Here is a 27,217-nt window from a genome sequence, read left to right as displayed (position 1 = left end):
GCAGGGTATGACATTCTTAATGGACACGTGGGGTTTGGGTTGTGTAAAAGGTCTTTTTAATGTTTGTATGAGGAGAAATTTAAGTTTCATCTTGTTTCTGACTTAAAACTGACACAGTAAAAGGAGTTATGTCCACAGGGTGACATTCCTTCCCTAAAATCACACAGTTCCGTGTTTAATTTGTAAAAGGAATCATATATATTTTTTAAACTCAACTCATTTCCAGTATACTTTTTACAGCTTTCAGGTGTGGAATTACATCCTTTGCAGGTTTTCTTTTTTGTAAATGTATTTGCCTCGAAACAATGGTAATGTCATTGTTTGTTAAAAGCAGCATAACTGAAAAACATCCATACATAATGACTGATTGCAGGTGACATTTTACACGTTTACGTTTTAAATTTGTATGAACAACAAAAAAACTGTGTTAAGAAGCTGACAACGCAGTAAAATGCTGAACAATCTTTAATCATCAAGAGTAATGATGCAAAATGTGCAGAAAAACCACCATACAAATGCTGCAAAGAAATACAAAAAAACATCATCAAAGAGCTGAAAAAATACCCCAACAAGGTAAAGATTGTCAGCGTCAGCCGTTGTAAAAATTATACACAAAAGAGAATTTAACTATTTGGCTATATTTGGTCATAGCTTTATGCTTGAGTGGGAGTGATCATTTATGAGCTACAATATGTATTAAAAATATTTTTCAAAAATTACAACAAGTATGTGAGAAAACAAATCCCTTTTGATAATAAAAAGTAATCTTGTACATTAAAGCTATTTTGAGTTTGGTAAATCAGGTCAGGTTGAAATAAAATAAAATGCAAATGTAATTCTACTGAACTCCACCAGATTATTAAATACCATGAAGTAAAAAGAAATTGCCTGGAATACCAAAAATGAGTGTGTATGTGCTGTGGAGATGACACCACTGGAAAACTACTGCTTTTTATATTGCACTCTTGCCAAAATATTTGGTCATTAAAAACCATTGTATAAGCCAAGCAGCAGTAAATTTGAATTTAATTTCCTTTGGCCTATAGCCTTCTTTGGTCATTTACAGTGTGGTGCTGAAGTGTGCTGGCCATTTGGCTAGTTGAAACTGTAATATTAGAAAATGAAAAATGCCAGAATGTGATTGTGTTTCAAGATAAATAGATCAAGAGTTGCTGGCTAACACAACACATACTGTGCTGCTGAATTAAAAAAACAAAAAAACAACTAACTAGTTATTAGGTCTATGCAGTCAGACCTGGTGCCGGATTCACAGATTTCTGTCCAAAAAACATTCATATTATTGAATTTATAGTATTGATAGTAAGATTTGGAAAAGAAGCATGTGACAACTGACTTCAGCTGTTAAATGGTTCAGGTTATATGTTTGAGTCTTGCAAGCCTCTGCAGTCCAATCTCAAAATACTCAAAATGTAGAGCAAAGACAGTTCGATGTGAAGTCTGAAATGGAAAGTGATAGCTGGAAAAGGGATTTTGTGGTTAATACCACCACTGCAAGATGAGGTTTCTAGCTTGAGTCTCAGTGTAGCAGAAGAGAATGCAGCCATTTTTTTCCAGATATGTGAGTTTGAGGGTGGAAATATCGAGATTATCCGTTGCTTTTGAGTTACCTGCCTGATATTGGATACAAAACATTCAAATCGGCTGAATGATGGAGGTTTTTCGATGACAGCGATTAATCCCTCGTTTTTCACAGAGCGGTGCTCTCTGTCCGGATCTGAGGGACTAGGGGCGGGTCTTCGGTGGCAGCGGGCTCTTGACCAGCAGAGCTCTCCTCTTGTTGGTCCACAATCACCTCAGGGATGAGGGCTCGTCCAATCCCCTTAAAGACCAGGCCTCCGTCTATACAGGACAAGTAGGGTCAGCAAACACATCAGCTGAGAAATGTCTCAAGACATCAATCAAACTCAACCATAATCACACACACAGACTTTTTGGGGAACACACACACACACAACACCTTTACACACTCAGTAAGACACCAAGGATTGCTCTAATTAATAACTCAAGTCAATATGGCATTTATAGTACCAGGTGAGTGTGTTTTCGAGGTGGATGCAGTTGGAGATTATCCTTGGTGTGTTAATCTTTACAATTTTTCAACATGGATCTGTTCAAGAAGTGCAAGAGAACGCGCAGAATAACAGCACACTGTCAGTTTAAAGTTAGTTTAGTATGTTTAGGGGCATGTTAGTTATCACGGAAAACAGCCAGTTAAAAGCCATCCAACCTCACCATCAGGGATGGTGCAAGAATCACAAGCATGTTAGTTTTGTTGAGCAGCAGTTAAAATGCAAGTCAAACGCACAAATACATACTATCATACATTATTCATGTATCCAGTATGTGTACGGCAACAATAACAAACATGGCTGCATTCTTTGTTTCCCCCCACACAGATACACACACATGCAGTGGACACAGAAGCAACGCATCAGCCAATCAGATCCTTACCATTACCTGCCTTGCAAAGCTCATCTTACAGGCAGGCCGGCAGCTCAGACATCTGCAATATTTACACACATCCTGTCATGCTTCAGATCACCACAGTCATATTTAGTGTGTGAGGCGCTAAGAAACAGTGAAACCAAAAGCCCGAAAGCTAAATAAAGTAATGCCCTGACAGGAAGCTGAGGTCACTCAATTATGAATGAGGTATCAGTAGAAGATCAGCAGGCGATTTCAGTCGCTCTACACAAAGAAAATTATGTTTGACATTTAAGATGTGTTCTTATTGATCCAACTTCATTATTCACAGTGTTTTATAACATATGTAACTACAAAAACTTTTTATTAAAATACCTGCTAGCTGCATAAACAGAAGACTCCTTTACTTTTTGACTGTTTTTGACTTTCTTAGATGAGTTACCACAGGAATAATGCAATCATACAGTACACAAGCATACACATACTGTGTAGTAGGGCTTCTTGCAGCAATATTTTTGTTGGGTTAAAGTACACTGAAATTTTATTATCCTTTCTTCATTCAAGCTGCTTGGCACATTTTTATTTTCTTAAAAAAGGACAGGTGCACAATGTTTCAGATCTGTCTTAAAACAACAGTCAGTTGCCCGTATGAACAATGAAACCGGTTTGGTTCGCTGTAACCATTCCTCCTGTTCCTACCGACCGTGAGAAGATATATAGGAGGAATGATTACACAAAGTGTTCATTTGGGCACCATTATTTTAGGACTGACTTGAAAAATTGCAAACCTTTAAATCTAACTTAAACCACACTTTGCTATCCACAACAATGTATTATATAAAATAATATATATATATATATAAAAAGTATTTGAAAAAGGATCTGTGAGACAGAGGGGTCACGCATTTTACCTGTTATGATCTTGGAAGCGGAGCTGCAGATGCCATTACCATTATCATTTGCTGCAGGTTGTGGGGGAGGTGGCATGCTGGGTCGGGGCCGTGGCTTGGGAGCTGGCCTGGCGGGGCGAGGGAGAGATCCATAATGGGAGGCAGGCAGCGGGGTGGAATGCGGTCCATCATGAGGTGGAGTGTCTGGAGGGGTTGGAGTGCTGGGGGGAGAGGGCTCTGACTCCCCCTGAGCCTGGTGGGCTTGAGGAGGCTGCGGGGGTGGGTGGCTCGGGGCGTGGATGGGGTTCTCTTTGACAGTGTAACGTCGAGGAGTGATGGGCGGGTGATGAGGGGACCCGGGTGTCTGGGTACCAAACTGGGATGCGAAGGGGCTGGCCTGTTTGGGTGGGGCTGGGGCTTGCTTCTTGGTGCCTTCGGAGGGATTTTAACAATTATTACATGATATTATCAATATCAGTGATGCCAAGGACAAGGGTGAAAATGTTCATTCTCTCACCTCTGCGGACCATATGTGGACTGGGCCCCCTGGACCCACCCTGAGTGTGTGAGGTTCCTACTGTAAGATTGGCTGCTGAACCGTTCCTCTGGGGAGGCGGGGTGGACATGAGCTCGCGGGCTGGGCTGCGGAAATACAACAGATCCAAATGTTCAACTGTGATTTACATTCAACGACCAAGTGCTACATAAGTGCAAGAGCTCATGCATGACACAAACAACTAATTACATTGGAGGAGGGAGGTTATCATATGAGGAATGATTCATTAAAAAAAAAAAAACAATATAAAGAGTAGAGACAGGATGCAAAATCAGAAAACAAGTTCGTTCAAAAGGCTGAACTAAGCTTGGTAATGTGTTGTATGCAAGATCAGAAGATGCCACAAAGTAATCAAACATCCAGACAGACACACTGACAGCTGGGCAGGAAGGAAGGCAAGTATATTTTTTAAAACAGTCTAAGTTTGGTCAATCATCACAACAAGCAGGGGGACGATAAAGTTCGCCTGTAAACAAAGCATCACATGATTTTTGTTGCATTACATTCGTAATTTGTTAGCATGAAGCCAAATTTATGATATTAAAGACATTGATCTTCATATGGCTTTATGGCTTTATACAAACAACCAATCAAACACAGGACAAACATAAAGGGCGGGCGAGCTCCGGATTGGTTGATTGGCTGCGAGCAGGCGGTGGAGGATTGTTGCTACCTCAGCTCGCTCCTTACCTGCTCTCCTCTGCGCTGAGCTGGGCTACAATCTGAGGTTGCACTGTGGCTACATGGACCCCACCACCCAGACCACCAATGCCAGCAGCACCACCAGCACCACTCAGGCCAGGCTGCTCAGCCTCTGTAGCTGGGTGCAGAGCCTGGGGCTGGGGCTCAGGCAGGGTAGCTTCCAGACGGGGCGGTGGGGGTTGGAAGGTGGGTGAGGTTAGCTGTGGCTGCTTTCTATTTACAGTGTTGGCCCTACGTGGGGTGGGCTCCGGCTGTTTGTTAACAGTGCTAGGGAGGGGGGGGGGGGGAGAGGGGAGAGAGTTCAGGAAGGCAAACCACACACTGTCTGACAGAGTGAAAGAGACCGAGAAAGAGAGAAAAAGAGACAGAGACAGAGAGAGAGATGGTGCGAGAGGCAGACAGATACTCACTTCCTGAGTTAAATGAAACCAAGTCAGAAAGAAGAACCCAAAAAAGGACATAAAACTGCATGACAGTAACCTTTTTAAATAGAACAACTTTGAAATGCAACGCCACCGCAGGGACAGAAGAGACAGATGCCACACCATACAAAATGCAATAGAGGAAGCCCACACAAAACATAAAACCAGCAACCTACAGGGTGACCTAAGCTTTAATTGGAAATAAAGGAGATAACACAAGAGTACACAAGAATAACAGTAAACAGTAAAGAGAATATAACTCTAGACAAGAAGTTGTATCCCAACAACATTGCAAAATGTTCAAAATGTCTCCTGCTTCATTTTTTCAACATGCTCTGTACCATCCTAGAGGAAAACATACTGTGAGTGATTAGTTTGTGCTGAACTTACGTAAACACGACAAAAATCTGTTATAAAAATTACACGAAACATCATTCCCTTCTTTTACTTATCAGCAAGTGGATTCATGGGAACTACATTGGACTACTGCACAGCTTTGAAGTCTGGACAGGGCAGATCTTCAGTGGGCGTTTCAGTGACTGTGATGGACTCGTTGGCCACTACATAGAGGGCCGACACTGCTGGGCCCCGTGACTCCTGCCTGCTCAATGTCTTGGGACGTGACGGGAGGGTGAGGGGCAGGCTGAGGCTGAGGTTGGGCCGGGACAGGTACCTGTCTTTACGGGGGGTGTGACTCTCCCCGTCCTGCCCCACCAGGCTGCCAGGGCGTTTCCTGTCCAGGTTGGGTTCAGGCTCCGGGGTTGCAGGGTGAGAGGGCAAGGCAAACATGCCTGACACGTTGAAATCCACCTCTGGAAGCAAGAAAGTGGTAGCGAAGAGACTGATGAAGATTTTGCTAGTGATAATGATATTCCAATGCTTGCATTTAATTTACAGAGCTAAATATCATCAGTGCATCAGAGTTCAGGAGCTTTCAATAACATTATTTGAACTTCAACAGCAGAAAAGGTTTGCCCAGATGTCATTTAATTGTAAATACACCAAACAGAGGTGTTTTACCTTCAGGGAAGAACCAATCAGCATGCTGGATAATGGGCTCGATGATGGCGACCACATGGACAGATGTAGCTGCCGCCATCTCGGCCAGCGTCCTGAATACAACCACAGATGGACAGATAATGAAGGGAAGGTCGGCTTGGATAACCTCAGCTTCACTTTGTACTCAGATAGATAACAGAATATGAAGTGAAGAGTGTAAAAGGTTCTCACCCCTCAGTCTTTGCCCAAAGCAGGTTGGGTCCCAGTACTATGGAGATGTTGCTGGGAGTCATCTTATTAACGTCGCTGTCCTGAGCCAGTTTGGCCAGAAACTTCACCAGATACCTGCAACAGTAAAGGGATGCTTTACAATCCCCAAGCATCCACAGCTGTTTTTCATCACAGGCTGACTGATCTTTTAAGCAGAGCTTGTGATCCGTTAAAGCAAAGAGACATTCTTAATATGGACACAAGTTATGAGCAGCAAATTACCTTCTTGGATTGTTGCATTTGAAACATTTTTAGATGTAAAAGAATCCAATATTTCATAATTAAAAAACTGAAACTAGAGCAAACTCAGAAAATGTTTTAATGTTCTTATGACAGTCCTTGTTTTTTCCACTTCTATTTTATAATCTTTGATCTCTCAGACTCTCCAGGTTGGTAATCATTATTTTAAGCAGAGGCGACTGTTCTCATAAAGCTAAGGAATGACTTTTAGTAAGACAGGTTTCTGTTTTTCAACTTGTTAGAATCTGCTGTGTCAGTTTTGAAAGTGGAAACAGAACAGAAATGAACTCCACACATTCACTTCTGTTTCTTAGAAACTCAGTCTAACAGCATGTGTCTATGTATTAACAATATCATTGTCAATCAATCCTACTGTCTACACAGCCTGCGTACCGGCTTACACCTCCTGTGTAGACACACAGATGAAGCACTTGCTGCTCTCGCTCTGCTAAACGTACTGTTTCTTTGGTAACAATATGATGTATTGCATCATCTGAGTGCCTTATACAACATATGTAGAAAACAATAGAAGATGCTCTTACCTGAAGTTGGCTTTGTGAGTCTTTGGCATACGGTCACATACCACCCATAAGGCCTGAAGCCTCTTATCAGAGTCAGAAACACTGAAAGCACACACACACACAAAATATTTCCCCGTTACATAAGTACCAGAATATCTAAAGCAGCCTTTGAGCACACACTGCTTCAGGTGTGTGTTTAATGCTTATTAGCACTGACTGAGTGTGTTTTACAGGATATTAAAAGAGCTCTGTGTGTGTGTGTGTGTGTGTGTGTGTGTGTGTGTGTGTGTGTGTGTGTGTGTGTGTGTGTGTGTGTGTGTGTGTGTGTGTGTGTGTTCTTACTTGGAGGCATTTGTCCACTCATCATACAGACTAAAAGTCATTAGAGGTTCAGGAAGTTCCCTGAGGTACGACTTCAGGGCTCCTGAGTGCAAAAAAACACACGAGAGAAAAGCTATGAGAAAATGATCTGGACCAGATGGTTTCACTTTTTGCGGATTTGTAGAAGAGGTTGTACCAGCGACAGCATGGGGATCAGAGTAGAACTCTTCGAGCTGTGAGGTGGAACAGTCCAGTGCCGCCTTCAGCTTTTTCAGTTTTGAAGCTCCAGCAGCTATTCTGAAGAGACCCTGTGAGAAGCATGCAGAAAAAATGGCTGAACGTTGTTGTTTTTTTCAACAGGTACAGGTGACTGGTTTCCATCCTACAATTAAAGAAGCGCGCCTGGGTTGGTAACAGGAACGAAGAAGTTAAGTGCCCCATCCACCTGAGTCAAGAGAGGAATTGCTTTCATCACCAATAGAGATGTGGGTCTTTCAGGATGAGTAGCAGACAGAGTTTAGTTTCCGTTTATAAAAATGTCTTAAATCATGCTCCTTGGGGAGTCTAAGCATGAGACTACATTTGAAAAGTGTAATGGTGAACATTTTAATGGATAGCAGATGCCTCCACAAACATACAGAGCTTATTCCTGTGGCCCCAATGCTAACCTTGGTCCTGACCCACATCTCCTTCCAGAGGAGCAGTTAATTTTTATGGTTGCAATTTATGCCCTAATCCTGATCAATTAGGCTTCAACTCTGCCCTATTTTACCAAAGTTTCTCATTGTTTTCCCTCTCTCCCCCACTCTATCAGCACACCCGTACCTCCTCCTTCATGCCGGTCTCCAGCAGCATCATGACACAGGCCTCTATGGGCAGGGCGATGTCACGGTTACTTCTCTTCAGGTGCTCCTCCAGGAGCGTGCCAAACGCTGGCTTCTCCATCCAGGAGTCTAGGAGACAGGTACACAGGTTTTTGAGCTAATCTTAGTCAACTATTCTGCACATCATGGACAGAAACTGGTGTGATAAAAATGTGATTTTAGTCATTTTCTTTTGTGTGAAATTTTCTGTGGCACAGTATGTATGTCACTTAGATGTTAGTAATTCACTTATCAGGATCAGAGAAAAAGCAAATGTGGGATTAGGCAACTCTGAAACAAATGAGTTCTAATCCTGATTTCACAGAGTCTTGGAAAAAAATGTGCGCTTTTATGATAGAAATAAAAGATTGTCATTTCACACATATTTAAAAGTTTAAAACGGAATTATGCAACTTCCTTTCCAACTGCGATTGTGACAAAGGCACAAAATCTGGAAACTGTGAAATGGTCTGCTTCCATTGTGCTGGATCTGTTTTATTTACTTTATTAGCACAATTAACCGGAACAGGTGAAAACAAACAAGGTAGGATAAGCTTGTTGGGCTTGGACACAGATGGATTTCAGCTCTACAACTATATTAGAGTTTAATGAGTAAGTAAAAAGTGAGACGAAAGGTTACATTTTCTTATCTTGTTTACAGATTTAATGAATGTCTGATTCATGCCTTGCTGTTTACCTTGCTGTGATTGGATGGCGGGTATAGCCCCCTCCAAAGCTGCCAGAGACCTCCTGTGGTAGTCTGCCTGGGCCTCTAATAACTGCAATACATGAACATAAATCACATACACAAACCTTTGGCATACAGGGAAGCAGGTAGTCGTTCTGTGTCATCAAATATTGCTGTTATAGTGGAATATTTGCATCACATTTCCATTTTCAGTTGCAGGTCATTTACACTAAACCAAAGCCACTCACCATGACATAATATTGTGCATACTCTCCCTCTTTGGAGGAATAGTTGTACAAGTCTGCAGAGAGCTGGTCCTGTGGGTTGAAAAAAAAAAAGATTACAATCCTAAACTTTCTGCTGCACCTTACAAAGCAACTTTTCTTTAAGACACAGGTGAACTCTGGATGACAAAGCAATGACCCTTTAATTACATGATCCTAATCATGTGCATAGTATGTTTGCTCTTGATGTACTCCTTTTACAATGCCTCCTTTGTTCAGCCAGTTCATTAGATAAGACCCTGACCTGATGAAGAGGCCCTGGCTGGAAGGTATAGCTATTCATTTTAACATGTCTACATTAAACACTGCACATACAGCATACTGACAACACTGTAATTAGGACCACATTGTTCTGCTGTGTGATAGAATGTTATTTTATATTATAAATGTAATTCTAAGTGGTAAATCAAAAAGATTTGCATTGCCGAGAAATTTAAATATAAACCTACCTTGCATATTTCTACTTTGTTGAGAGCCTCGTCCATCTCATCTTTGAGAGAGTCAACCTTAGCTGCCATGGCCGGGTTGCTGGACTTTGTTGCTTGGTACCACCTGCAGTTCAAGAAATTATTACACACTTATGAGTGTATTTTATTTGACAAGTTTAACTTTTTTTTTAATAACCGTGCATCACAGATGCAAACTTATCTTTAGTCTATAGGCTAGGGCAAGTTTTAAACTGGTTTTCAAAAAGTCAACCATGAAAAAAAGAGGGCAAGTCGACAATTAATAAATAACTTAAATCTGTTGAAGACGTTACAGCCCACAACATTACAAAACTGACTATAAACAAGTGTACCTCGTCTTGGCCGAGTCATAGTCCAGAACCAGTTTGGCAAGTTGCTTCCTCTGTTTTAGTATATTTGGAATATCCACCTGTGGGATAAACAGTGGGGATCACAGCATGAGTAAACATAGTCAAAATCAGCACTGGGAATGACTTTCCCATGAGAAAGTTTTCTCAGAATGTGAATTATTCAGAATTGTATTATAACACAAAAAGATGCCATAGGCCATGGAGACTTTGGCACAATTATAAGATTAAACACACGGTATGACTACACATGTTTACTGCATATAAACAAAAAGAAGGGCTCATTTAAAAAATAGCTTCCTTAGCCACAAACAATACAAATTTCCAATGGACAGTATGAAGTGTCTGGCCAGTGTCTGCGTTTTACCTCTGCCAGCTGGTTGAGAGGTTCCAAGATGTCTCTCTCAATCTGCATTTCATGCTGCATCAGTTCGCTGGCTAACCGGTTCTCTGCATCTCCACACACCTCCATCATCTTGCTGTTCACACACAACACAAACACGCATGCAGGAGTGTATATGAATACGACAGCCAACGCTCCATTCCTCACAGGGAGAAAAATGATCATGCGTATGGTCCTTTTTGGACCATACGCCTTCCTTTCAATCCAAAAATTACTTTTAATATATGTCCTTAAATGCTTCTGAAACTGGTTTTGCATGTAATAAGATCTTGTGGTTAAGTTTTCCATCTCACCCGATCAGACTCTCATCCCCCAGCTGACTGCCTCCCTCTTGCATTGCCTGAGACAGCATCGTCAGGGGCAGCTTTTTCTGAGGAGGGGCAAACATAAGTAGACCAGCAAATTAGGTTCAGCATGCAATGTAGTTACTGGGATACAAGTATAGCAAAGAATGCCACCAACACTTTCCCTGATATGTCAGCTTGTCTATTTTATCTTGGCATGTTTGCTTTTGTGATTTGGATTTGCCTTAACTGAACAAACAGCCTATTCAATATTTTCTAAAGGAGCATTGCTTATTTCTTCTTTTATCATACTGGAGGGCATATCAAGCATGTACTTAAACAATTTCAGTCAATATAAAAGTGTGAAAACGTAGCATGAAACAGTCATTTCCCATCAGATTTGTGTTTCCCTCTATTTGTGTGTGTTTGTGTGGATGGGATAGTAACAGAAATGCTGGAAGGTTGCCAGTACTGAATATTTTTCTCCTGAGTCTCTCTCATATCTATGTGTTACATAAGAGGAGATGTTATGTGCTCACAGCACAAGATAACGTGGCCTTGCTAATGCTGACAATGATGTCAATGAGTCATCCTTATTTAATTTCTGCATGAGTTACATTCTGTGCTGACAAAATGTTAAAGGTGTGCTTAGAGGTGTATGGTTTATTGCTGTTGTGCTTCAGAAATAAGTTAATGAAAGCTCAAACTATGAAGGCGTGTTCAGAGTCCAGATGGTGAATGAAATGATTGATAAAGAGAAATGGATTGTTTCTTACATGTCTCTTCTCAGTGTCTGTGCCCAGTTGACCCTGCAGACAGGACACCATCTTCTTGTGTGCGTTGTGTGACACTAAACGCACCAACTCCAACCGCCTCTCGATCTGCACACACACAACACATTCAATTCCATGTCATAAAAATCGAAACAAACAAAACAGGCCAACAGCGAGCAGAGTTCAGTTGACCGATTTAAAACGGGATGAAGGAAACTTGTGTAGTGACGGTTTCATCGTCTGAGCGCGCATATTCCTGTTCAACGGAAACAGAACAGGTGAGAGCAACAAATCAAAATACAGATGCCGCATGAGCCAACAACCATCTCCAAACTTTCCATCCTGCTCTTGTTACTGAACGATGATGGAAGATGCTTTGTGTTTGTCTCGCTCGTGTTTCTGCCCGTCTCTCAGCATGCGGTGTTACAACAGGCAGCACTGATGGAGGGACTCATGGTAGGTAAGTAGTACAGACTGATGGATTGTGGTCTTTACTGAGAACAGGGAACATTTGTCTCAACACATACAGACTCCATGGAGAGATATGATCAAGGATGAATGCATGACCCCTCTGGCCTTACCTGCAACCCGATGGTAAACGCCACACTCAAGATATGGTTTCAGTTTAGGAAACAGTTTAAATTTACTGCTCCCACAGCTCTAACCCCATTGTTAAGGAATCCTGTGTTTAAACCCACATTTACTGATCCCACTTTCTCCTTATGGCACGATAAGGGACTGAAATGTTTTGAGGATTTTTATAGGGTAGGGATTTTTTGTTCTTTTGCAGATCTAGTTACTGAATTCAGTCTTCCACCCTCCCATCTCTTTAGATATTTCCAGGTGAGGAACTGTGCAAAATCCTTATTTACCAACTTCCCTCACCTCCCACCTAAGCAGCCATGGGGTGAACTCTTACAATTTAATCCCATACAAAGGTCTTTAATCTCAAAGGTTTACAGCTCTATCCAATCATATGATGACCATTTACCCATCAAAACAAAGGAGACTTGGGAGCGTGAGTTGGGGTTGGTCTTTTATGAAGACTGGTGGGAATCTGCACTGAAGGTCATTCACAAAACCTCTATTTGTGCCCGCCTGACCCTCATACAGTTTAAAGTTGTATTTAGATGCCATTATTCGAAGACTAGGCTGGCACAGATTTTCCCAGATATGGTAGATGTCTGTGACAGATGTGGAGGCACACCTTGCAATCTTACGCATGTTTTTCTCTTGCCCAGCTCTGTCGAACTTTTGGCAAATTTATTTCAACACCATGTCTAAGGTATTTTCAAGAACTATTCATATCTCACCACACATTGGCAATTTTGGTCTTCCGGATGACTATACCCTATATTCTATTAAAGAATTGGAAGTAGTAGCCTTCACCTCACTCATTGCTAAACGCCACCTCCTTCTAAATTGGAAATCCACAACTGCTCCCTCCAGTACACAATGGATTACAGAGGTTATGTACTTTTTGAAAATCGAGAAAATTAGATATTCAAGAAGGGGGAACTTGAGCAAATTTTACAAAAAATGGCAACCGATTATGGACTTTTTTGCATCAATGTAACCCCCCTCCCTCACACACACACACACTCCCTCTTTCTTTTCTTTTCCCTTTTTTTTATTTATTTATTTATTTTTTATTTTTTATTTATGTATTTCTTCTGTCATGTCAGTCTAATCATTTTATATAGATTATATCTCAGTATCTAAACATTGTATAGTTTATTTGGTTTTAATTCTGTAACTGTTGATTGTTCTCAAAAACACAATTCTAATTCCAAGGGTGTAAACAAACATGTTTAATGCTGACACCAATGTACCATGTAAGTGCCTTTGTTATTCTTGTATACATACTAATAACAAATATGAAACAGAAGGATGAATGCATGAATCATTCTGACTGCAGGTCTGATGGTGGCCTGATCAAGTAGTTATACCTCATGAGCATGTATTATATGGAACTTCTTGTGGTTTTGCATATTTTACCTCCTTAACTACAAACGGTGTACATTTTTATACTGCATTATCCCATTCTTCCGGTTGATTTTCAACCTTCCATGCAGCAAGTGTTTTAAATTCACTTTACTAATGTGAAACTATTCATTCACCCCTTGTAGAGACTTTAAACATTCCTGACATATTAATCCTTCACAAATAATATTTTAGCTCTTTAACAAAGAATTCATCTTAGTTGCTAAAGTCACGTTATCACATGGTAATGCAGCTGAAACCTTTAGCGCATTAAACAACAATCGTACATCCAAAATGTGAGAGTTGACTGCTGAAAAACACGGTATGCTAAAAAGCTGAAATAAATTTTAAAAACAAACAAAAAAAAACCAAGGAAACACTGACACTGGAGATCCATTCTTAACTTTGGAAATTGCAATTGACAGCATTTGATCAAAAGCTACAAAAACAGCTATTAAATGGACCTTGAGGTAGAACTTTTTTGTCAAGGTCTAAAATGAACTCTGAAAGTCAATTCAATTAAGCCAACTGGGACAGGAAGTCCTTGATGTGCTCATAAAAAATGTGAAAAAAAATGGAATGCCAACTGGGCTCACTCCATCTGCTGATGAAGACCAGGTGATATGACCAAAAGTTTCAAAACAGCTAATAAAAGAACCTTGATGTGATTGTTCAGACGAGTACATTTTGTTTTGGCTTGCATCAAAAAGTTTGCTGTGCGTCAACCAACTCTGTGACCTCGGATGTCAGAGTATCCTTGAATGCATTTACCTTGCGAGGCAGCTGGATTCACGAGATCACGCAAGGCCTCAAGTTAGGCACTTGTGTCCCGACCAATCAGCGTCCTACGAGGATTCTCTTGTGATCTCGCGAATCCAGCCAACACAAGGTAGGACAGTGATAGACAGATGGTTCAGCCAATCACCTGCTAAATAATTTTTGAAAGTACCTGCCCTTTTCTAAACAAGGTCCACTTCTCACATGGTTCTGTGTTACAAACCATCTGGAGCATCAGGTTACGAATGCACCACTAGAGACAGTTTTCTAAACAGTTGCTGCTCCCAGATGCACAAACATGTGGTGATAACATATCTTTGACCCAAAAAACGTGAGTGACTAAAAACTGATATATTTTGGAAAAAGGTCTTTAGTAAAGATTTATAGATAATCTGTTAACACATAAACACTGCAGTCCTTATAACAAAAGTGTAGCAAATTAAAAACACTGTTCAAATTGGGTTTTGTATGAGGTAAAACAACTTTAACACCTTATATTTAGTTCACAATTTGGTTTGTCACAATTTACTCCACAGACTTCACAAACTGCTGTGGCTGAAGTTTACTGGTAGCGGGATCCAAGATTAGAACGTACACGCACATGTCTGATTTTACGCCCAACAAGCTGCCTGTCATCTAAGTATACACTTCCTCTTCCTGTTTCGGTGTAAACATCCAGCTTTGTTACTGCATCTGAGTGCCCCTCATTTGCTGTCTGATCCCCATCTAAGTGTTCTTCCCTTATCCTTACTAATTTTCTATTTACAGCATGTGAGTCTGTGCTCTTCCCTCTCCTCCCTCTTTGCTGCAGCTGTTGCTCCACGCCAGACCACAGCTGGACTTGGCTCCCTCGCCTGGATCCAATTGATTCGCTCACAATTCAGCTGATCCCTAGCTCTGATTAATGCATGGAAGTCTAGGTCTATCTAGTGACGGCTCGATTGGATCCAGACTTCCAACACTTGCTGCCAAGAAGCAAAGAAAGAGGCCTGACTGCAGTGTGGGCGGTACAGCAGACTGGATGAACTGAGTGATTGCATTGTCTCTGCTGATTGAAAGTGTTTTCAGTGAGTGTACACCGAAAGACCCCAGAGAGTACAAATAGCATGTCTTTGATATTAAATTGCAGTCTGTTTTGTACAATTCACATTTGAAATGTCACAGAGTTTAAACATCCTTTTTTAAGTGGTTTGCTTCTCTTGAACCACAGTGTTATATAATTATTATAAATTATAAATAAGTGTGAACTGTGGTTAACTATTGTCACAGAGTTAAGCATTAGATTTTTTTAAATATACCCAGCCCCCTCTGAAAAACCGAGGAGGTTGCTGCTGTTCTGAAAGTATCTCAAGAATCCTCAAAGATTCTTCTAACAATCTGGGTGAAAAATATTCTGTATAATGCATAATAATCAAGGCTTTTATCTCATTTTTCAAGTTGCACCCCTTTTTTTTTCGTTATTGAAACAAAAATGGTAGCCAGAAATTACATTTCTCCTTTCTCAATCTGTAAGTAAACCAATAATTTAAAAATATATGATTAGTTACAATAAATTGAAATTGAGTAATCCATGCATCTTCCAGCTATAAATGCAGCTGAATCAGGAGACTGAAGCACACGGATTAATTCACATCCTTTAATTGTGCAGGCTAATGTTTCAACACTACTGTGTCTTCATCAGACATGAGGCAAACCCCACAGTCTACCGCCGAAACCTGGTGTACAATTGTCATTGGATAATTGGTTGAACAGGGTTTCGAATCTACTGGATAATGAATCAAAAGGTGGAAGTTGCCATAGTCAGTGTCACACAAACACAAAAATCATGTTAGAAACAAAAACATAAAGCTCTACAAAGGCAAAGGTACAAGGGTTAGGGTTAGGGTAAGGGTTAGGGTTAGCCTATGTCAAGTGTGATAAATTAGAGGAAACATGGCTAATTCAGTTCTTCATTAATGCCAAAGGGCTCCACTGTGTTCAGAGTGAGTCCAATATGCCTCTCTGCATGGCAATGAGTTGATGATGTCACCACCTCTAGGAAACTGTCATTTTCTATCCCCCAGAACTGTAATGATTCTGCAGAGCTGTGGTTAGCCTGTACATAATGTAGAGCAAGTGCATCATTCCATCATTGTGTACTTAGACTTTCTTACTTTCAGATATGTGAATCTTTAAAGATCTTTTTGTTTGTTCGACATGAACCAGACCATAGGAATATTTGAGCATATACACAATGTGTGTGCTGCTACAGTTAATGAAGGATGTGGATGTGTAAAGTAATTTTTGTCAGAGTTAGAAGATTGTGCACTGTGGCCACAGTGGAAAAAAACCTGTAAGTTGATTAGGCAGCTTGGTGGTTTTCTAGTGTCAGAATGAAGCAGTCTGTCAGCTTTAGTTTTCTTAACTAACATGGATTCCCTCTATGTATATACTTTAGGGCCCTCTAATAGGCAGAAGAGATATATGATGTAGGGCAACCTCTATGCTGGAAACGCTCTTTCATTTCAACAGCTTTAGACTGGAAATCTTTTTTTTTTTTTTTTTTTTTTTTTTTTTTAAATCAGATGCTTAGCTCTGTAACTCAAATGCAAACTGGAGCTAGATTTAACAATGAGTGTCAATAGGAGATTATTTCTGTATAAATTTGCCATTATGAAAATGAAAACTCATCTTCTGTACATTCCTGTTGATGGAATAAAAATATTCCATTAAAAAAATAAGTCTGATGATTATTTCAGGCATTAACATCTTCAACCTTCAATTAGTCAGTTTCACTTCTCAAGAACCCTTAATTACTTTTCTGAGATGTGGCCTCTCAGGGAGACACTCAATTAAGGAAACAGACTCATGCACACACACACCCTAACAAACTGAAGTCATAGAGTTGAAGGGAGAAAAAAAAAAGCAGGAAAACACCCTGATCATAGGCACAGACAAGCACACACTTTGACAATTAACAGTACACAAACTATCCCTTCCGCCCACTTTTCCAGTGAGGGAGCTGTCCAAAGGTTTACAGGCCAGTTACTACCATCTTTTTTTTCTTCCAGATAGCAATGAATGCAGCGAACAGAACGAGCAGGCGACCTCTGACCTGCCACGGCAGAAATTATGGAACAAATCAAGTGAGTCACAGAGGAACCAAATGGGTGGATACAGTTTTGTTTTCTGGCTTGGAGCTGCTTTTGGCTGACTGGATAGCTGGTTGACTGACGGGCTGGCTGGCTGACAGATTACTAACTGGCTGACCTTGTTGGCAGTTTAGCTGAGTTCTGCTGGTTAGCTGATGACAGAGCAGGATTTAAACAGAAACAGGATTGAAATGCAGCAATGATCCAGATTGTCATGTTTCCTGAAAAACAGGCAGGGAAATATGCTTATTCTCTTTCTTGTTGAAAGTTAGATAAGAGGATAGATGGAGCTGTCTGTCACTTAATTCAATATGAAACCTTGAAGCCTGTTAGTTTAGCTTAGCATAAAAACTGGAGCTAGGGGGAAACAGCTGGCCTGCTTGGCTAAACAAAATCAGCCTAGCAGCACCTCTAGAGCTCACAAATGAGCATGTTATTTGTTTAAGCCGTGCAAAAACCAAAGTGTAAAAATGACAATTTGCTGTTATATGGGGTTTATGTGCCAGACACTTTCTTGGCCGGGGCTATAGTAACTTCTTGCAGTAATCTTTGGCTAGCAAACACAGGTTACTGTCCCGGCCAAGAAATATTCAAGCACATGAAACCACAATGTGTCGTTTTTACACTCTTGTTAATTACAAACAAGATATAGCGAGTTAATTAGTGAGCTTTGGAGGTGATGGTAGGTGGGTTTTGTTACTTTAGGGCCAGGCGTGCAGTTTTCCCCTGTTTTGAGTCTTTATGCTAAGCTAACTTTACTTTTATTACCATACAGATGTGACAAGGGTATCAATGTTCTCAAATAACTCTTTACTGCAAAGTGTCAAACTGAGCTGATGTTCTCACTGACAGCGAAAACCCACTATTGAATTTTCTGTTTGGCTCAACAGCTGGTTACCTAGCGGATACCTGTTCAACATACAGTATCAGATATGGATATGCTTCATTATCCACAACAATAACAGTCTATTATGTATCCTCGACTGTATTCAAATACAGAGATGGGACCAGTTCCAGCCTGACTTTCTCCCCAGTATGAGGCCAGGGCAGGCAGTGATACAATTCAGCAGCCTGACAGCCTCCTCAACTCTCCCACTGAGGCAGGACGTGTCCAAACAAGATAAACGCCTTAGCCAATGCAAAAGAACTATGGAAAAATGAAAAAGAGCTACTACGACACCATGGAAATCATAGTGTCAAATTTCATGTTGGACAGCTTAGAGCAGGGGGTGTGGGGGCGTGCTGGTGGGGGGAAACAGGACCAAAAGGGAGAGGAAAAACGATTCTTTCTCTGCTCATGTTTTTCAGGGAAAAACTTTCCCAGCTTGTGTGATTAAATTAAAATGCCAGTACTGATTCACTGGACTATGCCGGTAAACTGTGAGCCACACATGTTACAGAGATGACTGTAATCAGGTAGCAAATCTGAAAAATGAACCATGTGGAGAACATGTTCTGGTAAAACACGGATTCTGACAGGCAACTTGGAGCTCAAGTTGTTTTGCCAAAAGACCTCCAAGCCGCTTCCACTATGCTGATCGCCTGACAATCACATTCCTCGCTTAGAGCTGGAGCTAAAGGAATGTCTAACACAGCACAAAGCTCCTGTCGTTCAGGACACGGACCAAAGACGAGAGAAAGCATTCTCTGGAAGGGTTGGGTCAGTCTGAGCACTGTGCTTTTGGGACAACGGGGGAAAAAAATATATATACACATATATGTTTATATATCCCTAAATTTAACTATTACCACTGTTAAAGCAAAAGCCAAGCCTCAACTGTTTGTCTTGATTACAGCAAAACTGTCAACATACTAGTTCAAATTTAAGACATATTTAATTTTTTCACTGCCAAGTGTTTGTGTTGTGCGTTACAGTGTGTGCGACCCACACAGTGTTCATAGTTCACTGCTGCATGTCATAAAACTTTGACTTCTATGACTGAATGAGTCGTTGAACATAGCTTTTAACTTCACCTTTACTTTCCTTCCACAAAAGCTCCTTTCTTCTGCGAAAATGCTCTGTCTTCTTGGTTTCTCTCGTATTTATTCACCCTCTTTTCCAAATAGTGATCTCACAGTTTCACTAGCCAGACTACTCCCATCCCCCAACACACACACACACACACACACACTCAATGCACAGCGCATATCCATTATGATTTCAAGATAACAGAACATTGCCAGGGTTTGCCTTGAGTGGAAAACCTTGAGCCACTTTTTCTACAGTTGCCAAACCCCTGAGCTGGCGAGTCATTACTGAATGAAAGGCTCCCAAGAGTAACTTTATAATGCCAACAGTTGTACTCCAAGACTGCAGGGGGACTTGGCATCAAGAGCTGCTAAAGCATGATGACTTTAACAGAGCCTATAAGGAGAACTTGTAAGTCCTTTGATTACTTCCCGAATTTTACTCTTCCAGAAATCAACTTTTATAAGAGTAGTTTCAGCACTGAGATACAGTGGTGTAAAATAAGGTGGTGTTAGAAATCAGAGGACAGAATACCCTTCATGGGTGACAGATACTGAATCACACAGTTACAACAACCTGTAAACGTTGTGCCAGCTCTTACAGGCACAGCTGTAGCTGCTAGAGGTGCAACTATGCAGTCAGCTCATGATTCAGTATGATATATGTGTGATATGATCATAGTTTCATGCAACAAATTCTAGTATAGTACACCATTATTAATTAGATTTCTTTCTTTTTTTTTTAAATTTTGTGTATTTTACATTTAAAAAAATCAATCTGATTGTTTTGCCAACAGATCCCTACTGGCCTAAAAGTAAATAGAAGGATAAATATTTCTAAAAGAGAATGTCCTCATCAAGAAAAAAAAGCAAACAGTTTGAACTTGTTAACTAATATCCCTGTTAAATTGCCACAAATATATCTGACGTGGTTAATACTGCTGTTGTCACATTTTACAAGCTGAAGTGATATTTAGTAATGCAAAGAAAATTCCCAGAAGATGCTATTATGCCTCACCAGGCAGAACAAATAAAAGAAGAAAGGCAGTAAACACCATTACAACCCCACACCTGGTACATCTGCCAGCTTATGCTTTTTTTTTTTTTTAACTGATGTCCATGATGCATGTCATCATAGAATGATATATTGTGATGCATCTTAACACCCCAGGCTAGGGTTGACCATTTAATCCCAGAATAGCATCATCAGTTTGACACCATTGATGGTCTGACTTTGAGGCATGATTTGAAGGCAGTAAACACCATGTCAACACTATTGACACGACTGTTTAAAACTGCGTTCCAGTTTTCATAGCTTGAAATGTTTCTTTCTTTCAGCAGACATTCAGACTGTATGAAGCACACAAACTGTTGATGTAAACAAAGAGTAATAAAGGAGAATGTCATATTCACCTGGAGGAGGTCATCACTCAGCACCTCTGTTTTCTCAGCCCTGTTGAGAGAAACACAAATCAAAGACTGAAAATTGAGAAAAAACACTTAAAAACATAGATTCATAACCGCAGCGCATTTGCTGCACCATGTCCTGTCTTTTGCACCTCTTGCTTACACTAAACATAGTATCTACAGTACTGGAGAACACATCTGACACAATCTCCTGCTGTGTGCTACATGTGTGAAAGTGCACCTCCACAAAATGTACAGATCTGATTCTCCAGTCATGTCCGGAGTTCATATATAAAACAGTAATACAGGAAATGCATTTGACTTTGAATTCAATGCTTCACGATCACACAGTATTTGTCTTATTTGCTAAATCTTTTGCATTTGAAAAGTACAGCTCCATGACATACTGTGTTTTCTTATAGATCAAATGCACCACTTTATTTCAGCGAAACAAGAACTAACTTGCTGAACTCAGCTGTAAAAGATGATAAAGTCTATCTTGCCCAACCTGTCTGCAGTTTGCACTGTGTGAGCCTGCAGCTACGTTACACATGGTTCAATCCACAATAAAATGTTGTCACATGATATACTTGTTTGCAAAGTGAAATCACAATTTTTGAGATACACACTAATGCACAAGCCCATCACCACATGTGCCTGTGGCTGTTTTCCATGATGGACCTGTCGGATTCCTCCACCCTGTCCGAAGACACACTTCCTGTTGTGACATCTCTACCTTGTTTGTTATGGCAACAAGGGGGAGGTGTGTGTATTTGTGCGAGAAGGAGAAGGGGGGGGTTGCCAAGTGGCTCATTGCTGCCTGACATGCACCAAAACACAATGCACACTGTAGAAGCGTTTCTGGAAAATAGGATACTGACATCACTCCAAAAGAAATGTAAGAAACATTAATAAAATGTCATAAACACCTGACATAGAAAACTCACTCGCCTCTTTAAATGCAATTTCAAACTTCCAGTGCATTTCTTCCTCTTTCTTGGATTAAATCTTGCTGAGCTAGTGAGACCATCAAACGAGGTCATCACTCACCCCATCAATATCTCGCAAATACACCAACCACACACCCGCATTACATGTACACACATAAATCCCTGCAGATCCCTTCCCTCCCTCCACCAGAGCAGACCTAGCCCACACTATAGATTTACATCTCGCAGGGATCAATTAACCCTCTCCCACACAGGACTGATTACCTAATACTATGTAAGACTCAGAAATAAGATGTTCACAAGCTACACCCTCCACATAGAGGCTTTCTACTGTAATGCCTGAGATGCTTCTCACTGTTAATCAAAAACGCCTTTTTATGCATTCTGAAGTGTCTAAACACAAGCAGAGATTTTTAGTGTAGTCGAGGTGACAGCAAATATACTTTTTCATTTTGGCACAAAGCTCGAAAGCAGAAATTATTCAACAGTAATCAATGATTTGACGTTCAGGTCTTCTGTAAGCACTTGCAGGATGTTAGGCCAGTCTAACATACTGCAAGTGCTGGGTACTGTAATACCTTTATTGCACAGACCCAAATGTGTCCGATAGCACCAGTGTTGGTATCAAAAGTCTGATTGTTGGCTCATTCTTTTATTAGATTTGATTCACGATTCTGCCAGATTTAGGACATTTTTATGAAGTCAGTTATTTGACTACTTTAAAACTTAAAGTTTGCATCTGAACACTTACTTAGATGTTTTTCAAAGTATTTAAAGGTATTGAAATAAGTATTGTATGGTATCTGTGCAATAACTCAGGTTAGTGTAAGTATTAGGTATATTCAATTGATACCCAGCCTAAAGCTGCAAAAAGTAGACGATTAATGGATTAGTCAATCATCAGAATTTGTGTGGCAACTATTTTGATAATCAAATAATCATTTAAGAAAAAATGCCAAAGGTTCAAGGTTTCTTTTTCCCAAATGATAATATACTCTGATTATAACTTACTGATTGTTTTTGTGTTTTGGACTATGGTCAAAACAAAACCATGTGCTCTTCTATATTTACTGTGGCTTCCTGAATTCTGTCTTCTCATATTTAGTATATATGTATAGAAAAAAGGGGGTTTTCATATGGTATCAACAGACACATCACGTAAAAGGTAGAGATGTGCCGTATGTGACGGCACGAGATACAATCTACAGCCTGAACACCTACACACTGATCCACATGATCGCATTACACATTAGCCTCCACTGGCTCGCCTCTGAAGGAAAAACCTACAAGCACAACTTTTAGATTCCTATCAATATTGAATTAGCATTGATTTGAGTGAAGTAGAGCTTGGACCCGAACAGCAGCTATTGTTATAAGAATAGAATCCCACAATGCTGGAGCTGCGACCCTGAAAGAAAACAGAAGAAAACAGAACACAAAAAGCTAGAATAGAGGAGTAACTGCGCAATGTACGACGTACTGTTATGTACATTGACTTTTAATTCATAGCAGTCAATCACAAACACAATCCAAATGCTAAAACTTTAGCAGTGAAAACATTTTTAAAAAACATTTCAATGCCAATATTTTCATTCCAGGTTAAAGTTTTGTTTAAGCTTATCTATCCTAAGTACTGTAGAGGAATGTAAGTATTCATAATCACTGTACCCTGCCAGCTCATTCCATGCTACAACTACGTGTGAATCAAAATGCTTCCTCCTTATTAATCACATGTACATCAAACTGGCTTCCTCTTTTTACAAAAACACCCCTCTGTGGCTGCGAGACGTCCCCCAGCCGTCCACTGCGTCCCCGTCAACAACAACCATGGAAATGCTTACTCCACAAAAACTCTATGTGCCTGGCCCTTCCTGAGCCAAACAGAGAACCACATCATTACAAACTGCCATGGGGGAGACAAATTCAGCGGTTTGTAAAATAGATAGAAAAGTCTACCAGCTTAAGCTCTGTTCTTTCAAGTTTCACTGGGCCTGTTTGTATGGCAGGATGGCGTGTGACTGTTTGAAACAGTTTGTGGTAACAGCTTTTACCAGAGGATATGTGGCAGGTTTAACTGAATGCAGCGTAATCCACAGTGGGTGTGAGCTTGCAAACACTTCAGCCTCTTTGAACGCAAGCTGTCATTTAGCTCAATTGAGTTTTACAGCTCTTATACAATATATAGAGGAATATATGTGAGGAATCCAAGGCCAGTGGCAAAAGGCTTTTTGGTTAGAGAGTCATTTCGAAAGAAACATTAAGAGGACATCATCTACAGATGCCATTATTGCAGTAGTAAGTGGATACATCTTCTCAGTGGTAGCTGCTGATGGAGAGCAGGGGCTGGGAACCCCTGAGGAAACGGAGATGAAAGGAGAGGAGGAAAAGGAGACGGTATAGATTGTGTGCTTGTGCGCAAACACTACTCTACAACTGTAGAAATAATACTGTATAGATACCTCTGGGCACTGCAGTCCCTACTGGAGTGAAAGGTGGAGATATTTCAGGACCCACAAATATTCCACCGGACATGTTTTATTAGAAAGAATTAGTCCGTCAACAGAAATATGCCAAATATTCACCAGATTTGCTGCTTTTTTATAGTTTTTTTAAATTTTGAATTAAATATCTTTGGGTTTTGGACTGCTGGTGTGATAAAACAAGACTTTTTTGACATTGATTAAAATTATAGCTGCTACAATTAGTCAATTCACTGACTAGTCTATAAATAAAACATGTTCGGCAACTATTTTGAGTCATTTTCCCCCCCAGAAAACAATGTGAAAAGGTTCCAGCTTTATAAATGTAAATATTTTCTGGTTTCTTCAGTCCTCTGTGACAGTAAACTGAATATATTTGGGTTGTGGACTGTTGACCGGGACACAACATCACATTTTAGGTTGTATCTTGCTAGTGAAACTTTTTTTTCACCACTTTCTCACACTTCATAGATCCAATGACTAATGATTAATTGAGAAAATAATTGACAGATCAATCGATAATAAAAACTATTGTTAGTCGCTGCCCTAATGAAGATTAATCATTATCAGTTGCAATCCTAAATGTAGGCCTAATGAAGTCACTAACGTACTACTGTAGACACACTATAAGTTAAACATTACAGTGACTTTATACACTGAACACATCTGCCATCCCATTTACTTTTCAAACTTGTTTTACTGGCCTACTTCAACTTCTGCTTGACATTACTAAACTGATGCTTCTTAAACTTAATGAACTATTATTTGCTAGAGAAAATCTTGGCCCAGCCCTTCTGACACCGCCCACAACAAAAAGACAGATGACAATCGAGGGAAACACCAAAATGAAATATTATAAAATGCAACATTGTTGGCCAACCTAAGTACATATATATATATATATATATATATATATATATATATATATATATATATATATATATATATATATATATATATATATATATATATATATATATATATATATATATATATATATATATCAACTTGAAACAGTGCATGCTGTTAAAATAAACACCCACCTTCCAACTGTCTGGTTGGCAAGCTGCCTCATGCGATTAAACTGTTTCTTCATGGTTATTATTTTCCTACTCGGTGTCTCCTACAAGTCTGTAAAAGTTAGCGGCACCTCGGAGTGCTGTCGATCATCCACCACGGATCCAAAAGTTGCGCTACGTCGCAGCCATTGTGGCAGATAGGGCTGCGCTCCGACCACTTTAGTGCGCTACAACTGAATGGTTTTCCTGGTTAAACCCAGTAACAGCAGCCGTCACTCTTCCTCTCCAGAAAGACGGCAGAGAAGTCAGATGAATCGGCCTCTGTCAGTCCTCTGGATCCCCATTGTCACGAATACGTGAAGTCCTGTTAAACTGGCTGGTTTGAGTGCAACCAGTGTGGTAGGAAGAAGGAAGTGCCTTTACTTCCCTACTGTATGCTGCATGGGCCAATGGTGACATGTGATACCTTTGCAGAAAAAAAGGAAAAGAAAAGCATTGACTCAGCTATTGGTCTGTCATGGTCACAGCAAAGTCACACAAGTTTTAGTCTGCACATGAAGCACAGCCTATAGAACATCGTATTACGGTGTATAATTGGGATGATTATTTATAAGATATTTATGGATTCATGTGGGAAGACTGTGAGTAAAATTACATAGACTATATTTAGCCAAAAACAATATTTATAATAATGCAAATCAGGCCCAATAAATCACAGCTGCTGCTCTTTAACCGCATTTAACTCTCTAACTGCTGATGCAGAGCCAGTTTGGGCAACTTCAGAGAGGGTTAAATGCATCCAGGTAACCTGATCTCCAGACTGATTGGTACGGTGGCCCCTAGGGGCCAAAACACAGCAACATTTGATGATCAACATTACATTCCTAGTAAACGTTTGCTACTGAGACTTAATTATACTGGTTTTCATCACAATAATTTAAAAGATGCTGCATTTACAAACTTAAAAAAACAAAACCCTACTAATTTGAAAACAATACTATTAAGGTAAATTATTGATGAAATGTAAAGTTCCGCTTACAAATATAATTATTAAAATGCTGTAACCGAGTGCCCGCTAACTGACAGAGCAAGTCCCAACTGATTCCTCTGAGCTTCAACATCAAAACTGAGATTGTGGTTGGGAAATATCTCATACCTTCATAACACTGTCTGATAGAAGTTTAGCCTAAGGTCTCTTATGTATTTATGAAAGGTAAACCATTTCCTACACAAACTCACTCTACACTCTAACCCATGCATTATTACATTTAGAAAACAATAGGCAGTATACACAAAGCAAAATAAACAAAAAGTACCTGCGCATTGCTATCTTGATCCCATTTCTTTGTTAATTTTATATATGACAACATTAAGACCACAGATTGTTATGGATGTGCATGTGCCCCCTAATTATTACATAAATAAATAAAAACCTATAATTACACATGTACGTATTTGGACAGTTGTTCTTGTTCTTGTTCTCGTACTCTACTTAAAGGGGACGTATCATACACATTTCAAGTACCCAAATGCAGACTGGAGTGTGAATTCATAAACTAAGTACAAAAGCAACTGATAACTCTCAATGCAAAACAGAAGCTGCAGAAAACCAAAACAACTGAGAGGCTGAAAAATACTCAAACTATGGTCTAAAAGTCTGAGACCACTTCCCTGTTTACTTGAGTGCTATGTTGCTATGTTTTGGCAGTCCTCCACTTCTGTGAACTACTGATGTGAATCCTGCATAGGTGTGGTCTCAGCAGGAGCCCACTGATATAATCGCATGCAGAGAGAGAAAGAGATATAATATGTTACTGCATATCAAAGCAAGATGTAGTTCAGTGGAGAGAGAGAGAGAGAGAGTCACTTTAAGGCCCCCCTCTCTAGGAGCCCACTCTGTTCTGATCAATTAGCTCCCAGAGGCTTCCACCAGCTCCGTAGTCTACATAGATAAACAGTAGTAGTATTTCACTTCTTTTTATTGTTCTTTACTCAAAATATCAACTTCTCAAATACATCCATACACC

The 27,217-nt window shown here is 40.1% G+C and overlaps 1 protein-coding gene across 3 annotated transcripts; it reads right to left on the bottom strand.

Annotated features, from left to right (window-relative positions):
* Window positions 1-447: 447 nt before the first annotated feature.
* arhgap17b (Rho GTPase activating protein 17b) lies at window positions 448-25,570 on the bottom strand. 3 transcript variants are annotated; one of them, XM_062438570.1, is made up of 21 exons: window positions 25,215-25,570; window positions 20,748-20,787; window positions 11,479-11,583; window positions 10,712-10,788; window positions 10,383-10,494; window positions 10,001-10,077; window positions 9,651-9,753; window positions 9,166-9,234; window positions 8,927-9,008; window positions 8,192-8,319; window positions 7,563-7,674; window positions 7,388-7,469; window positions 7,067-7,147; window positions 6,246-6,359; window positions 6,036-6,127; window positions 5,689-5,827; window positions 4,582-4,860; window positions 3,853-3,977; window positions 3,357-3,767; window positions 2,473-2,524; window positions 1,731-1,860 (listed from the first exon to the last, which is right to left on the bottom strand). In XM_062438570.1, the coding sequence occupies exons 1-20, from the start codon at window positions 25,265-25,267 to the stop codon at window positions 2,517-2,519; spliced, it is 2,289 nt and encodes a 762-aa protein (XP_062294554.1). In that variant the 5' UTR covers window positions 25,268-25,570; the 3' UTR covers window positions 1,731-1,860; window positions 2,473-2,516. The 3 variants fall into 3 exon arrangements, with proteins under 3 accessions (XP_062294553.1, XP_062294555.1, XP_062294554.1); XM_062438569.1 differs by lacking the exon at window positions 2,473-2,524 and having other exon boundaries at window positions 448-1,860; XM_062438571.1 differs by lacking the exons at window positions 2,473-2,524; window positions 4,582-4,860 and having other exon boundaries at window positions 448-1,860.
* Window positions 25,571-27,217: the final 1,647 nt, after the last annotated feature.

The sequence above is a fragment of the Scomber scombrus genome, chromosome 18, assembly GCF_963691925.1.
Source record: "Scomber scombrus chromosome 18, fScoSco1.1, whole genome shotgun sequence".
Taxonomy (NCBI): Eukaryota; Metazoa; Chordata; class Actinopteri; order Scombriformes; family Scombridae; genus Scomber; species Scomber scombrus.
This window is presented reverse-complemented; position numbering and strand designations above follow the sequence as displayed.